The sequence below is a fragment of the Sinohyriopsis cumingii genome, chromosome 14 (genome assembly GCF_028554795.1).
Source record: "Sinohyriopsis cumingii isolate HCF-2022 chromosome 14, ASM2855479v2, whole genome shotgun sequence".
NCBI classification, from domain to species: Eukaryota; Metazoa; Mollusca; class Bivalvia; order Unionida; family Unionidae; genus Sinohyriopsis; species Sinohyriopsis cumingii.
Genome location: NC_142974.1, coordinates 88,416,174 through 88,432,691, shown reverse-complemented (window position 1 = coordinate 88,432,691; position 16,518 = coordinate 88,416,174). Strand labels below are relative to the sequence as shown.

Here is a 16,518-nt window from a genome sequence, read left to right as displayed (position 1 = left end):
GTACATGTCTGCGAGATTTCTTTACTTTTATTGTATACTCGTCAAAGATATTTTTTAATTTTGTTTGCCATTCACATGCTTGATTGTATCTAAAATGTTGTGCTGCAGCATCACATTGAATGTTGATCAGAAGGATCATTATATTTTATTTAGTAATCAAATGAGGTGTTTCAACGACAAATTCCAGACACCACCAGTAACATGCTGCAGTTAATTTTTTATCAAATGGTTCCAGCATAAACGTTTCTTCATCCCCCTTAACAAAATAGACAAGGTTCCAGAAAAACTATCGGCTGAATCACGCCAGGGATATGTGGCAAATATACTAAATTTTGCACCGCGGAACACAGACTTCTGCAGTATGTTTGATAGTGTTATTTTGCTGTGACCATGTTGAGAATCCTGATGACACTGTGTATACTATGTTGTTAATCTGTTTGTGGGGAATTTTACTCAGATCATTTTTTTTAATGATATCAGGAATTCCTCTTATAACATCATCTAGTCTTTTTCTAATATCATCGATATTACTCTGCGCTATCATGATTAACTATGAAAATAATTTAGGATCTCTCATAACACTCAATCGTTTATTAATCATTTCAATGTCCGACATAGCTATTTTAATATTGCACAGTTTTGTGTTAATATCAACCAGTTTTATGTCAATAGTCAACAGACTTCCAAAGAATTCCTCCGCGAATTCATTAATTTTTAAAAAATTTCTATGAAAATTTAGTATCAACTATGTCTACATATTTTTTTGTTGCAGCATCTTCACCACATGTTGGATCAGGTGCCCCGAGTGGCCGAGTGGTCTAAAGTGCTCTCCATTATGGATCACTGCCATCTCACCTCTGTCTGTGTGGGTTCGAGTCTTGGATTTGGCTAATGTGTTGTTGTTGTTGTTTTTTAACGCCATTTTTCAACACATGATAGGCATGGTATGGCAGCCAGTATTAATGGTGGAGGAAGAACCCTGGAAAACCCCGGGGAAGAACCAACGACCCATGAGAAAGCATGCCAGTAGCTTCTCGTGGGTCAGTGTTAGATCTCTTAAAACAACTATTTTATTTCCATTCATGCTGAGTTCACCCGTCATTATATCACTGGTAGATCGTAAATGATTAGCAACACTTTTGGCAATTTCATTTCTAATAGTTAATTGATAAACTTGAGTCTCTCTGTCTACTGCCCTCAGTAAATATTGGAATTGTATCCATAGTAGCACCAAGAACTCTACGAACTATGTCATTTCATCTGATATTACTTGTCTTTAAAACACTGTATTTATCCTGAAAAAATAACAACCTCATCTCAGTCAACTCCAGAAAGGTTCATAATATCAGCAAGTTCATTTTTAGTCACGTAATTTGACAAATCAATAATTTTGTTCCTCCCTTGTCTTTGATAGATCTTCCGTAAATATCAACCATTATACTTTAAGATCTGTTTATGACAATCAATGGCTACTTGTATAATCTTGCATGACATTATGAGGTGGTAATGTTGATTCTGATATAGCACTGAGCACATTAATTACTTCACGACCACATACTGGCAAATCGGTTTGTGTTTTATGTTGGTAATGTTGAATACCAAATTGGATTTTGTATTGGGTTTACATAATTTATAAATTCTTTTGGTGGAGCCAACCCATAAGAATCGAAATAAACAATTCCACTTAGATCAATTGCATATGCCACCCAATGAGTTCCTGGACCAGAACTATTATCGAGAGTAATAATGTCTGTTTCAACATTGTTTGGTTTGAAAGGTAACGCATAAAAACATGTCTAAAAAAAATTATATTTAGTTTTTTAGCAGCATCAAGTAAATCAAAATTTGACATTGGAAGAATTAACAAAGTGTTCCTGGAAGTCTCAGACCTTTTCCATACCGATAATCTGGAGTTCCTGGTAATCTTAGGCCCTTCCCCCTTTTTTAAATCCCTGTCCTGTTGCTTTCTTTAATGCCATCCAGTGGCGGTTCTAACAGCACCAAGTGCAGCTGCTTTTGCTACAGCTGGAGCTGCAGTGGCTATTAATGCTGGTATAGTCGCAAGAAAAGAAATATTCCACCTGTTTAAATTAAGTCTTTATAGGAACTCTAAGAAAGATGAAGTTATACTCTGGTTTTTTTATTCTAAAGCCTTATTAAAATGTTTGAGTTGAGTCTTGGTTAATGATAATTTGTTTGGACCGCCACTAGAATTTTATCTTTTTTTAGTGTTATTTTTGTCCCGCATTTACTTGCAAGTTTTGATTGTAATTTTTTCAGAGTGACATTAATGTGACTATATGACATAATAAATATCATGAATGATTTAATTCCATGTTTAGAAAATATTATACATTTTCCACTGGGGCATCAATAACTCTCATTCGTCCACCAACACCTTCAAGTAACATTGCTTTATCTGAAAGAAATCCTGCAATTGCTCTGTAAGTAACACCACCAGCTGGGTTTACATGAGCATGAAAGTGAATATCAACAACAGACTGTCTAGATAAATCAAGATGTTCCAGGAAAAAGTAAAGAATCAGATACGGATTTCTAAAATCTAGTTGTGATATTTGTAAACTGGTATCTATATTTTGATCACATCCCATATATGTCATTAAACAATGATATGCAAGTGCTATGCAAGTGCAATGTAATTATTTTCAAAATTTAAAGTTATATCTTCAAATGGTTCTTGATGTCCATTTATCCATAAAGAAACTTCACTAGCATCAAAATTCTCAAATATCATATGAGTACGTTCTTGATTATCTAATCGTTCAGCATTTTGTAAAACGATAAATATATGCCTTGGCAGAGAAACTCCTTATTGTGATATTATTTGCCATGTAAATAACCCAGCAATATTGCTCTGAATGCTATCTATGGTCATTGTTAACCAAGATAACAATGATTTCCTGCACTGATCCATAAAAGAAAGTAGTTTTTGTTCTTCAGCAAGCAATGGAGTCATTACTGGCATCCACAATGAAAGTTTAAAGAATATTACTTTACCAGCAGCAATAGTGGCTGGTCACCAAATAGCATCATTATCATTACACTTTCTTACAAGTACAACTGTGTTTCACTCCAAAGATAACTTTTCTGACAGTTCTACAGAATCCAAAGATGTGTGACAGTGGAATTGCACATGAAAATCTTCTATGACCATCTTTCAACATTAATTTGCATGCAGCAAATCCTAAGTTGTAATTGTTCTTGATATTCTGTAACATCAGAAAATCAGCACCAGGTCTGTCTATCGCTCCAGCTGGTTGTGGATTAATCGCAGTATTTTGTGTTACTTGTACTTTTAAATATTGTCTGTGATCAGGATGATCAGTGTTATCTTTGACAAACATCACTGACGGTCCATCTGATTTTGTATAATCATCTGAATATCTTGCTAAATTTAATATTGTTGTAGCAACATCAACATCTTTTTGAATTGTTTCAATGTTTCTTCCATCAATCATATATGTAGCGCTGTCAAATAAAGCCATAATACCGTTGTTGACAAAACCAACTATAGCATTAGCTTCATATGCTGTATTATGAGGAACATCTGTTACAAGTTCTCCTTCTACTTTAATAAATGTTTCAGCAAGTAAAAAATACTACTTGTATATTAAACTTGTAGTTCGATTCTTCCTCGTGTGTTAGGTACACTTGCTTCATAAGAATAATACTGATAATCATGTATGGATTCATCTTTAAGAATTTGTGCATCCATATCAAACGCTGGGTCAGATATGCAATTGAAAATTTTATTATAACTATCTTCGTCTAACACAAAGACCATTTCCTGAAATAAAAGTTCATTAGTTAACTTTGTAGGAACAACTTCATTAACAGCCAATTCCACTAGTTTTTCATTTGCAGCTTGATTTATTATTTTACTTATTTTTGCAGGCATAACTTCAGTACTGGGTGATTTTACTGGTTGTGGTTTTCCTCATACTAATCAAGCTAATCTTTCTTTAATTGCTGAGAAATCTTTACCAGCAACATCTCCAACAGCACCGATAAATTAATCATGAATAGTTTCAATAGCCTTCATTCCTAATTGTTTTGCAATCATTATTGCTTTTGGAGCTATTCTCTTGAATAAACCTTGAACGACATCACCGAGTCCATCTCTGTAAATCGCTTTGTAAGCTGGCAATTGTGAATTTACTATCCTAACTATTACAGGCCAACATGCTGATTAATTGTTTCAGTCGCTGTAATAATCATCAGCAATTTCATTAATGAGAGAATGATAAATGTTGCAATCCATAATACAGCCTGTAAATAATCTTCAACAAATACCAGATATTTCATTGATGCTTTCTGGAGAATTATTTCCTGCGTGTTTTTTCCTCCGATTATAACTTCTAATCGATCAGTTCAGTAAAAACATCTTCCTCTTCCATTTGTTGTTGTCCTTGTTTTTCTCTTTATATATTCTGCTACTACTTTTTTGAAATTGTACTAGTTTAATTCCAATTAATTTGATCTAAATCACCTACAGCTCCATGTATTTCACCAACCCATTTTTTGGGTTTTCGGTTTCGAAGATGTTGAGGTATTATATATTTTCTTTTTCAGGATATCCATATGCAGCTATATCAATTAATTTAGTAGGGTCTTCAACTACTTCAATAATTTCAGGTTTAAACATTTTCCTTGTTGACCATCAAATTCTCTTAAAAACTCTGATGATATCTGAACTTGTTTTTGCATTGGATATCCTCTATACTTTGTTGAAGTCCATCTATATTAGCTAGATAAATTCAGGATCAATATCTCTAGCCTGGTTAGCACCTTTATGTGCCTGATATACCCATTTTTCCCCATGTTTTTGTATCTATATTTTCATACACAGGTTTAATGTTTTTTTTTCTCTGTAATTATAAGAATATAATCCAAATTTAGCTAATTCAATCTCATTAATTTTTTGTTATTTCATCAATAACTCCTGGATTAAATTTTTCATCTATATTAGTTTTATCCTTTTTTGTTTCTCCACCAACAGCACCTTCAAGTGTTTCTTCTTCTTCATCTTCAAGTTGAGGAGGAGGTTGAGGTCGAGCAGCATCTATTTCAGCTGGAAGATGTCTTAAAATCTTTTGTTTGTTTAGATATTTTTGCTCTCTTTTAAGTCTACTCAGGGGGCCCTGAGTGGCCAAGTGGTCTAAAACGCTCACCATTAAAGATCACTGCCATCTCACCTCTGTCTGTATGGGTTCGAGTCTCGGGTTCGGCCAATATGGGTATGTGAGAAAGCTTGCCAGTAGCTTCTCGTGGGTCGGAGGTTCTTTCCAGGGTTTTCCCCAGTTCTTCTTCCACCATTAATACTGGCTGCCATGTATAGCCTATCTTGTGCTGAAAAATGGCATTAAACCCAAAAACAACAATGTCTACTCAGCAGTTTGTTTTACTGCTGGAATAAGAGCCTCAGTAGCTTCTGCAGTTCTTTCAGTGACTTCTGTAATTGGTTTAAATAACTTTTCTGTACATTCAACTTGTGCTTCTTGATCTTCTTGAAGTTTCCAAAGCATGATGAACAGGCAAAAACTTTTTGATCACTTCTAATCTTTCTCTAGCTAAACTAGCTATGTAAGATTCCGTACCCAGTGTCATTATTGATTTAATTATAGCAGCAGAGAGGGTGTGACCTCAATGAAACATCTGGTGGGCAAACAGAAATGCACATACAAATTTAGAAAAACACTAACGACAAAGACAAAATAACAAAAAAAAATAACCCAATTAGAGAAACTCTTGGTAAAGTTAGAGGCTTCTGTTTTGGTGTTATTGACCTTATATTTTTAATTTTCATAGGAAGCATTATTTTTCCAAAATGACATAAAAGGACTGTTCATGCTCTCTGCTACTCCATATTCTTCAAACAGTCAAGCTAAAGATGGCTCTCTTACACTTGCAAACAGGGATAGATATACAGACAGACAGGGAAGTAAAGATAATGTAAATTTTACTCTCATAGCAGCCAGGTATTCCATCAGGTTATAATCCTCCTTCAAGATCCTGACAAGGTGAGTGCACACTTTGTGGTATCTCTCGATGATCAGGGGATACAAACATTGCTGCAATATCAACTCTACTGGCTGCAAGTTTTCTGTGTCTAGAGGGTCAAGAATTCTGAAACAAAATTTACATCACAAGATCAAAACAAAACAATGACATCATGGCATGGCCCAAGACCTCTGAGACGTTAGCATGTATCAATGCTCAAGTGTTAATTGTTAATGATAAAGGTCCCTCAGAACAAAATGTCTTGCATGTAAATCAACGTACAAATTTACAAAATTTATAACACAAAATCCTAATATTGCTGAAGTTGGCAGCAACAGCATACTTACTGTATGTCTAGTAATTTGCTGATTCAGCAAAGTAAATACATCTTGCTGAATTGCCTGTTATTTTTATTGCAGATTTGTTATGAATGAATGAGAACATTGCACAATCCTTTTCCAAATGAACTGCAGTACATCTTTCTTTTTAAAGAAATAACCATGATTCTTCAAAGGCCCAAATCCACACATTTAAATAATTACTTCTGTGGAAATCATAGGGCCAATTACAAATCCATAAATTTAAATCATTCTGTGGAAATCATACAGCCAATTCCCAAATTCATACCTTTAAAAAATTACTTCTATGGAGATCATAGATTTAATTCCCAAATCTACAATTTAAATAATTACTGCTGTGGATATCAAACTATTGATTCCCAAATCCACTTTTAAATAACTATTTCTGTGAAAATCAAAGGTCCAATTCTGAAATTTACACATTTAATTAATTACTTCTGTGGAAATCATGTGACCATTTCCCAAATCCACAAATTTAAATGATTCATCTGGGGAAATACAAATAAAACCAATTCAAGATCAACAATTTACATGATTCTTCTGTGTAATCATAAAACCAACTCAAAAATTTAAATTCTAAAATCCAGATTTTAATGGTTCATCAATGGAAATCAAAAGACCAATTTCCAAATCCACAAATTTAAATAATTCTTCTGTGGAAATCATAGGACCAATTCCCAAATCCACAAATGTAAGTACTGACAAAAATGTAATTTTTCACAAAAACTAAGAAAACTAATACCATGAAGAAAAAAAAGACTTCACACTACTATGTACACTAGTGCAAACTACATTCAATGTGCAGACCCTAAAACAAGTAATGTAACTAAATCTGCATTCTGTTTTCATTCCATTTCACTTAATTGTGCATTTCAATCCATTTGTATTCCATTCAAATTTCAGCTATCATCTTATCTTTCTTCATCAATGGTTTCAAAAATGCATGAATCTAAATTTCTACGTACCACTTCCATTAATCTTTTCCTTGCATTTTTAAACACCTGCAATGCCCTTTGGTAAAGTTGGTTTTTCAATTGCATCACATTTACAGTAACTAAAACATTATAACCACAGCTGTGATAAATTTAAAAATACAGCTGTAGAATCTTTGCCAGTAAAATGATTTCTTATTTCATTGTGTTCAAATATAATTTGCAAAGACACAATTACCAGTGATGATGTCATTACACTGAGCCATTTGTTAGAACAATTATGCTGCTTTCAAGAATTGACAAATTGTTTGTCAATAAAAAGAATAAAGAACATGATCCCAGATTACTATGCAAATGACATTCAACAAATGGGTATTTAGTGGCAGCTCCAAAAATATTTAGTGGCAGCTCCAAAAATAAAGTAATAGATAGATTTTCAACCAATTCATAAAATCCATTCATGAATGTTTATCATTCATCATTCCATGTTTTCTAATTCCTGTCACTTCAGTTTTGCCTGTCACCCCTGTCGGGGTATAGGCTGCCCACAAAAGATTGCCAGAGGCTTCTGTCCTGTGCCATCCCCTCAAGCTGACTCCAGGTGTGACCCTTCTTAGTGATGTCTGCCTCAAGGTCGCATCGTCAGGTCTTTCTTAGTTGTCTCCTTCTCCGCTTGCCTTGGGGGTTCCATTTCAATGCCTGTCTGGTAATGCTGGTTGGCGGCTTACGTTTGGGTGTGTCCTATCCAACTCTACCTTCTCTTCTTGATCATGTCTTCAACCGGAAGCTGGGAGGTTCTCTGCCACAGCTTGGTGTTGCTGATGGTGTCTGGCCAGCAGATCTGGAGAATTCTTCTTAGGCAGCTGTTGATGAAGGTCTGAACTCTCTTTACAGTTGACTTGGTGGTTCTCCAAGTATCATCTCCATACAGTAGGACTGACTTCACATTGGAGTTGAACAGTCTGATCTTGGTAGTTAAGGAAATTTCTTTGGAGCTTCAGATGTTCTTGAGCTGTATGAAAGCTGCTCTCACCTTTCTGATCCTTGCCTTGACATCTGTGTCTGTGCCACCTTGCTGGTTGATAATGCTACCCAGGTATGTTAAGGACTCCACCTCTTCCTGGGGACTTCCCTGCAGTGTGACTGGGTTGTTCCTGGCATAAATGATCTTGAGGATCTTGGTCTTGTCTTTGTGGATGTTGAGGCCAACCTGTGCTATGTAGCTGCCAGTCTTGTCCTGCATTTGTTGCTATGGGACAAGAGTGCTAGGTCATCTGCAAAGTCCAGGTCCTCAAGTTGACTCCACAATGTCCACTATATCCCATTTCTCCACCCATTGGTGGACGTCCTCATAATCCAGTTGATGGTGAGAAGGAAGAGAAACGGCGACAGCAAGCAGCCTTGCCTCACGCCAGTCTGCACTAGAAAGCTGTCTGTGTGCTGTCCTGCATGAATGACTCTGCAGGACTTTCTGTTGTAAGTGTTCTTGATCAGGTTCACCAGCTTGGTTGGTATGCCATTGTAGTGAATTAGTTTCCAGAGTGTCTCTCGGTTCACGCTGTTGAATGCCTTCTCATAATCGACAAGTTGATGTAGAGTGAAGAATTCCACTGCAACGATTGCTGGACTATGATGTGAAGAGTAGCTATTTAGTCCGTACACGATCTGTTCTGCCAGAAGCCTGCTTGCTCATCTCGTGTGGGTCAACGACCTCTGTCATCCTCTCCAAGAGGACCCAGTTGAAGACATTCCCTGGTACTGATAAGAGTGTCATTCCTCTGTAGTTCTTTGGGATCTTGATGAGGTGTCCCTCCTTCCAGTCAGTCGGTATTTCTTCTTCCTCCCAGATCTTCTCAAAGAGGTGGTATAGCATTTCCAGTGAAGCATCTAAGTCTGTTCTGAGGGCTTCTGCTGGGATGCCATCAGGTCCAGTTGCCTTGCTGTTCTTCAGTTAGGTGATGGCTTTCCTGATCTAGTCTCTGGTGGGATTGTCACAGCTTATGGTGAGACCTGCGTTGGCTGGGTGGATTTTGGGGGGATTTAGTGGGGTTGGCCTGTTCAACAGTTCTTCAAAATGTTCAGCCCATCTATTAATTTGGTGTTCTGTACTTGCTTAGGTCTTTCCTTGCTTGTCCTTTACTGGTCTCTCTGTTTTGTTGTACTTGCCAGACATCTTCTTGGTGATGTCATACACCTTCTTCATGTTTCCACTTCCCGTCGCTTCTTCTGCCTCTGCTGCCATTCCTTCAACATAGTTTCTCTTGTCTATCTTGATGCTATTCTTCTGCTGGCGTTTTTGTAGCAAGTTGGTTTTTACAGAGTTGGGTTGTTAGCCCCATGCCCAACCCTCCCTAATTCCTGTGTTTCCTTCATATTTTCAATGATATGTGCGCACAACTTAAGTGATTTAAATTTATTTTAAAAAGAAATAATAAACACACGATGTTAAATTTGGAAGGTTTATAATTTCATTAGTTTACTATTGGATTTAGTACTGGTATCTTTTTAGGTTCTAGATGACATAATCTTGCCAATTAACAAATTGTAATTGTTGCATCATGCAAAAATATATCATGTACTTCGGACTAAAGATAATAAATTTTGAGTAGGTTGGTGCGAACATTTCCCAAGTAATCTCTAAATGTTTTCCTGAAATACAGTGATGTATGATTAGCTTGTATACCAGTAAAGGGCTGTCCTTGTGTATAGTTATCTAATGTACCAGTAAAAGTCTGTCCTTGTGTGTAGTTATTTAATGTACCATTAAAGGGGTGTCCTTGTGTATAGTTATCTAGTGTACAAGTAAAGGGCTGTCCTTGTGTATAGTTATCTAGTGTACCAGTAAAGGGCTGTCCTTGTGTATAGTTATCCAGTGTACCAGTAAAGGGCTGTCCTTGTGTATAGTTATCTAGTGTACCAGTAAAGGGCTGTCCTTGTGTATAGTTATCTAATGTACCAGTAAAAGTCTGTCCTTGTGTGTAGTTATCTAATGTACCATTAAAGGGGTGTACTTGTGTATGGTTATCTAGTGTACCTGAAAAGGGCTGTCCTTCTGTATGGTTATCTAATGCACCAGTAAAGGGCTGTCCTTGTGTATAGTTATCTAGTGTACCAGTAAAGGGCTGTACTGGTGTCTGGCTACCTAGTGTACCAGAAAAGGGCTGTCCTTGTGTATAGTTATCTTATGTACCAGAAAGAGCTGTACTATATATATATATATGGTTATCTAGTGTACCAGAAAAGGGCTGTCCTTGTGTAGTGTTATCTAGTGTACCAGAACAGGGCTGTCCTTGTGCATAGTTATCTAAAGTACCAATAAAGGACTGTGCTTGTTTATGGTTATCTAGTGTACCAGAAAAGGGCTGTCCTTGTGTATAGTTAAATAATATACCAGTAATGGACTTCTACTTGTGTATAGTTATCTAGTGTACCAGGAAAGGGCTGTACTTGTATATGGTTATCTAGTGTACTAGAAAAGGTCCTTCCTTGTGTATAGTTATCTAATGTACCATTAAAGGGCTGGACTTACCAGTAAAGTGCTGGACATGTGTATGGTTATCTAATATACCAGTAAAGGACTGTTCTTGGGTATGTTTATCTAGTGTACCAGTAAAGGGCTGTCCTTGTGTATGGTTATCTAGTGTACCAGAAAAGGGCTTTACTTGTGTATGGTTATCTAGTGTACCAATAAAGGACTGTCCTTGTGTATAGTTATCTAATGTATATAATGTACCAGCAAAGGGCTCTCCTTATGTATGGTTATCTAGTGTATCAGAAAAGTGCTGGACTTGTGTATGGTTATCTAGTGTACCAGAAATGGGCTGTCCTTCTGTATGGTTATCTAATGCACCAGTAAAGGGCTGTCCTTGTGTATAGTTATCTAGTGTACCAGTAAAGGGCTGTACTTGTGTATGGTTTCCTAGTGTACCAGAGAAGGGCTGTCCTTGTGTATAGTTATCTAATGTACCAGTAAAGGGCTGTACTTGTGTATGGTTACCTAGTGTACCAGAGAAGGGCTGTCCTTGTGTATAGTTATCTAATGTACCAGTAAAGAGCTGTACTATATATATATATATATATATATATATATATATATATATATGGTTATCTAGTGTACCAGTAAAGAGCTGTACTATATATATATATATATATATATATATATATATATATATATATATATATATATATATATATATATATGGTTATCTAGTGTACCAGAAAAAGGCTGTCCTTGTCTATTGTTATCTAGTGTACCAGAACAGGGCTGTCTTTGTGCATAGTTATCTAATGTACCAGTAAAGGACTGTACTTGTTTATGGTTATCTAGTGTACCAGAAAAGGGCTGTCCTTGTGTATAATTATCTAATGTACCATTAAAGGGCTGGACTTACCAGTAAAGTGCTGGACTTGTGTATGGTTATCTAGTGTACCAGTAAAGGGCTGTCCTTGTGTATAGTTATCTAGTGTACCAGTAAATGGCTGTCCTTGTGTATAGTTATCTGATGTACCAGTAAAGGGTTGGACTTGTGTATGGTCATCTTGTGTACCAGTAAAGGGCTGTCCTTGTGTATAGTTATCTAATGTACCAGTAATGGGCTGACCTTGTGTATAGTTATCTAGTGTACCAGTAAAGGGCTGTCCTTGTGCATAGTTATCTAATGTACCAGTAAAGGACTGTCCTTGTGTATAGTTATCTAATGTACCAGAAAAGGGTTGGACTTGTGTATAGTTATCTAATGTACCATTAAAGGGTTGGACTTGTATATGGTCATCTTGTGTACCAGTAAAGGGCTGTCCTTGTGTATAGTTATCTAGTGTACCAGTAAAGGGCTGTCCTTGTGTATAGTTATCTAGTGTACCAGTAAAGGTTTAGACTTGTGCATGGTCATCTTGTGTACCAGTAAAGGGATGGACTTGTATATGATCTTGTGTACCAGTAAAGGCTGGACTTGTTGTTGTTGTTGTTGTAGGGTTTAACGCCATTTTTCAGCACAAGATAGGCTATACATGGCGGCCAGTATTAATGGTGGAGGAAGAACCCGGAAAAACCCCGGAAAGAACCACCGACCCACGAGAAGCTACTGGCAAGCTTTCTCACATAACCACATTAGCCGAATCTGAGACTCGAACCGACGCAGACAGAGGTGAGATGGCAGTGATCCGTAACAGTGAGTGCTTTAGACCACTCGGCCACTCGGGGCCCCGGCTGGACTTGTATATGGTTATCTTGTGTACAGTAAAGGCCAGTACTAGTGTTAATAATAATTTAGTTAATAAAATTGTTTGAAGAATGCAGGCATGTTAAAAAAAAAAACCAGTTAAACAAATACTGAAAAAGAAAAAGAATATCTAATGCAAAATCTTGCTTTTGTACATGTTTTCTTCAAACTGTAAAATACTTTTAATTATTATGACATAGATTTAACTAGTCTACCAGAGCGAGGCTACACTTATGTATGCTTATCAGAAAAGGGCTGTACAAATGTATGGTTATCTAGTGTACCAGGAAAAGGTTGTACCTATGTATGGTTATCTATTGTACCAGAAAAGGGCTGTATGGTTAAGGGGTGTAGTACCTGTATCATTATGTATATTTAATTAGAATTTGTTAGTTTTTTTCTCCATAATTATAGATTATGTAAAATTTTATTTTGGATCTGACCTTGTTCAAACTCAAGTTCAGTGCATACCTGAATAGGGACATTTGTGTTATTTTTTTTGGTAAACAAATAATGCATAGTTATTATCTATATTAGGATCATTATCAATAAAGACAAACATGTTTATTTTGGTTTGGGTTTAGGATATTGGAAATCTCCCAAGAAGAACCTGTTGTACCTGATGTCTCCCATTATCTTTATTATAATTTTAGTAACATAGTTTATCTGTTAATAGCATAGAATTTTCCAGAAATGAACTTTGGATCTACATCCTAGCTCTACATCTGTATCTTAGTTTATTATATAATCTTGCTTACTTGAAATTTTATTCATTCTTGCAATAACATCAGAAGCCGAGTCATTTGTATTGCTGTATTCAGTTTTTGATTTGGATGTAATTATTTATTCAATTATTATTCTCTGGAATCAGACCTGCCAACCCTGACGAGTCTGTCTCAGTAAGGCAGGTATTTTAGATCAGTAAGTATGACCAGTTTTCAGCAAGGTGTAACAAAACATCATAAACTGCTGTTGTGAAGCTAGAAAATAAATTTGAAAGTTCAGTTATTCGAAACATGCAGCAACAATTAACATTATGTTAAAATATGAAAAATTTTTAAAGTACATGTAGACTTTATTTACCACTAGTACAGTGGCACAAACTTTAGTTCCAAACCCTATGCAGCTCAATGGCTTGTTGCTGACTCTCAACTTGACATAATTCTTGGAAATTCGTTTTTTCATTTCACATGATGACAACAATCATATCTCCAACCAAGAGTCATACTCAAATTGGCAGGTGATGTCCGATAAATGTAATTGTGTCCTTCAAGCTTTTATTCACAAGAATCTGAGCATTCCTTTTTATTCTTCTGTTTTGTCAAGAGGCCTTTCTTCCCTTTCATTTTAAACATGCACTGCTTGCTGGATGCCCTTCTTAAACAAAATTCTATGATCGGCAGTTTGATCATGCAGATGCTGGTTATGTGCCTTGTACAATTAGATGTGCATACATTTTCATAAATATTACCCCAGTCTGTAGGATCGCTTATATCAATGAAAATGAGTAACTTGTGAGTGTATGATTCAATGTAAATGAAACAGCTACTAAGGACTAGCTGAAATGTTGTCTGGAAGAATGCAATTTGGTCGAAACAATGAATAAAGCAAAATCTGCATCTAATATCTTTGGGAATAAATAAGGATTTAAGTGATGCTGTGCATGCTTTGCACTGCGTAAGTACTTTATATTATAGTTCAGCCTGGTCTCCCGGGTAAACTCAACCATCATATGAATTATGTAGTCTGTATTTACCTTTATTTACTTTCATGTTGGAGAAATCAGAAAATATGCACATGCAAAATAATAACAGAATTAATCATTGTACTTTATAACAGTTTAATAAGTGTCTGGGTACGGAAAGTTACTTTTTTTATATGACTATGTTTTAGGACATGGAAAAAATTACTTATACAGATTTACAGCCATTACAGTAGTCAATAAAAAGACTTAAAAACTGTCAAGTTTAGACACTGGCCTGCAGATAAGCTGACCCCTCTTCTTCTAGGGCCTTATTTTTTTTCTAAATTATTTGGCTTATACGTGAGTATATACAGTACTTAAAAGATAGAGAAAGTCATCTCTGACCTCATTCCCATAGCTTGCATAATGTAAGCTAGGGAATGGTTGTCCTTGAATGCTGTGCTAGTGGATACTGCTATAACATATTGTGCCAAAATATGCAAGAAGCTCGGTTGGTCTTGGGTTAGTTCTCTATACTAAGAGTGAATAACCAATTATGCACAATAGAGCCTGGGCTGCAATACTTATCTTTCCTTCTTTCAATAGTACAAATCAAAATCTCCCTTTTAATGATGGGTCAGCTTATTTCAAGCATTACTTCAAACCCCTTATGGTATCCTGTAGCCATCACTGAGCTGAATGGTCCAATGAGGAAAGAGATTTTACAACAAAGAAGTGATTCCCTATTAGTGGGAGCCTGTTTTCAGCAATAAAAGTAGAAGCCATCACATGTAAACAAACCATCACAATTAAACTGCAGATAATTCAAATTGACTAACAAGGCTTATTATCTCACTGATTTTGCCTGCTATGACTATAATGGCTAGGTAACAAGTCTTATTATTAGGTGAGATGAGTTAAAGAAACTCGAGAGAAGCAGTTTAAATTGTGCTTTATTCAGGCTTGTCAGAATTCATGGTTGATTCCATTATGGACAAAGGGTCATGACAATGACAGGTCCAAGCTTGCCAGAAGGTTGGAGACATCTTTACTTTAGTCTATACTATGCCTTCTGTGATGATGAAATGTGTCTTCAATTTTGGATTGGTACTCTTTAATACTCATGGGGGCTAAAATCTTACTCTCAAAAGGTTAAAGGAGAAAACTAGTATCAATCCTTTAAGCAGAGTAATGTGTTTCTGCTTGTACCACCAGAGAAAACTCCACTTTCCCTCACATGGTTTCCAAGTGGTGGGCCTTCATGCCTGAGTTACTGTGTCCATCATTTATCCTGAGAAATATTTGCCTCTGAGGGCTTATTTTATATGAACCCAGACATGTAGGTTCAACACTTCCAGGTTTGGATGAAACACCTGTAAATGAGGTTGAATGTGCAGGAGAAGAAAGAATACAAAATGTTTCCTCAAAATTTCCACTGCCAATTTTAACAGATTGTCTATCCATAATTTTTTCAACATGACAGAAGCAATCTGGATCAGATGGCACTCTGATTCTTTCTCTTTCTGTAAGACCTTTGGAATTAGTGCAGTTGGAGGGAAATAATATGTGTTCAGACCATTTCAATTCATGGAAAGAGCTTCAACTGCTCAGGCGAACAGTTCCGGTGGCCTAGTGGTTAGTGTGTCCACCTCGGATGTGGGAGGTCGATCCCTGGCCAAGTCATATCAGAGATTTACAAAAAAGGTACTAACAGCTGCCTCACTTGGCAATCAGCATTAAGAGGCTAGTGTTAGGACTGATCAGCCTGGTGTCAGGATAATGTGACTGGGTGGGACATCATGCTACATATCTTGGCATGATGCCCCAGTGCTAGACATCACTATAAACTGCCACATTGTAGACATCGTAGCGATATGGCTGAAAAATTGTTAAAGCTATGTTAAAAATCACATCACATCACATTAAGTGCTCAGGCTTTTGGGTCTGGAACTGGACAAAGAATGGTAGCTTTGCAGTCCACCTTGTTACAAATAGATCCACAAGTGGTCAATCCCATGCACATATTTGACTGAATACTAAGGAGTGACTCACCAATTCACTTGGATTACAGGATTCAGTATGGTAAGTGAGTCTGCCTGGAATATGAAAACTTGACTGTTGATTTATCATTGATAACACCCTCTGAGAAAATCCTGAAACAGTTGACACAGATCAGGGGATTAGGTCTCCTCCCCCCCCCCCTTTGCCTTCTGATATAAGTTACCCACTGTGGAGTTGCTGAACAGGATGAGGAAGCCCATTCCACACATCATCTACTGTCTCAACTAAAATGAAATCAATTT

The 16,518-nt window shown here is 36.5% G+C and overlaps 1 protein-coding gene across 3 annotated transcripts in view; it reads right to left on the bottom strand.

Moving 5' to 3' along the window:
* The window catches only part of LOC149784325 (gamma-tubulin complex component 5-like), a 238,976-nt gene that overhangs the window by 113,279 nt on the left and 109,179 nt on the right, over positions 1-16,518 (bottom strand). For all 3 annotated transcript variants that reach the window (XM_089932364.1, XM_089932365.1, XM_089932366.1), the window contains one exon: positions 5,985-6,147. In XM_089932364.1, coding sequence (XP_089788490.1) covers positions 5,985-6,147 — 163 coding nt within the window. The remainder of the gene's footprint in view (positions 1-5,984; positions 6,148-16,518) is intronic.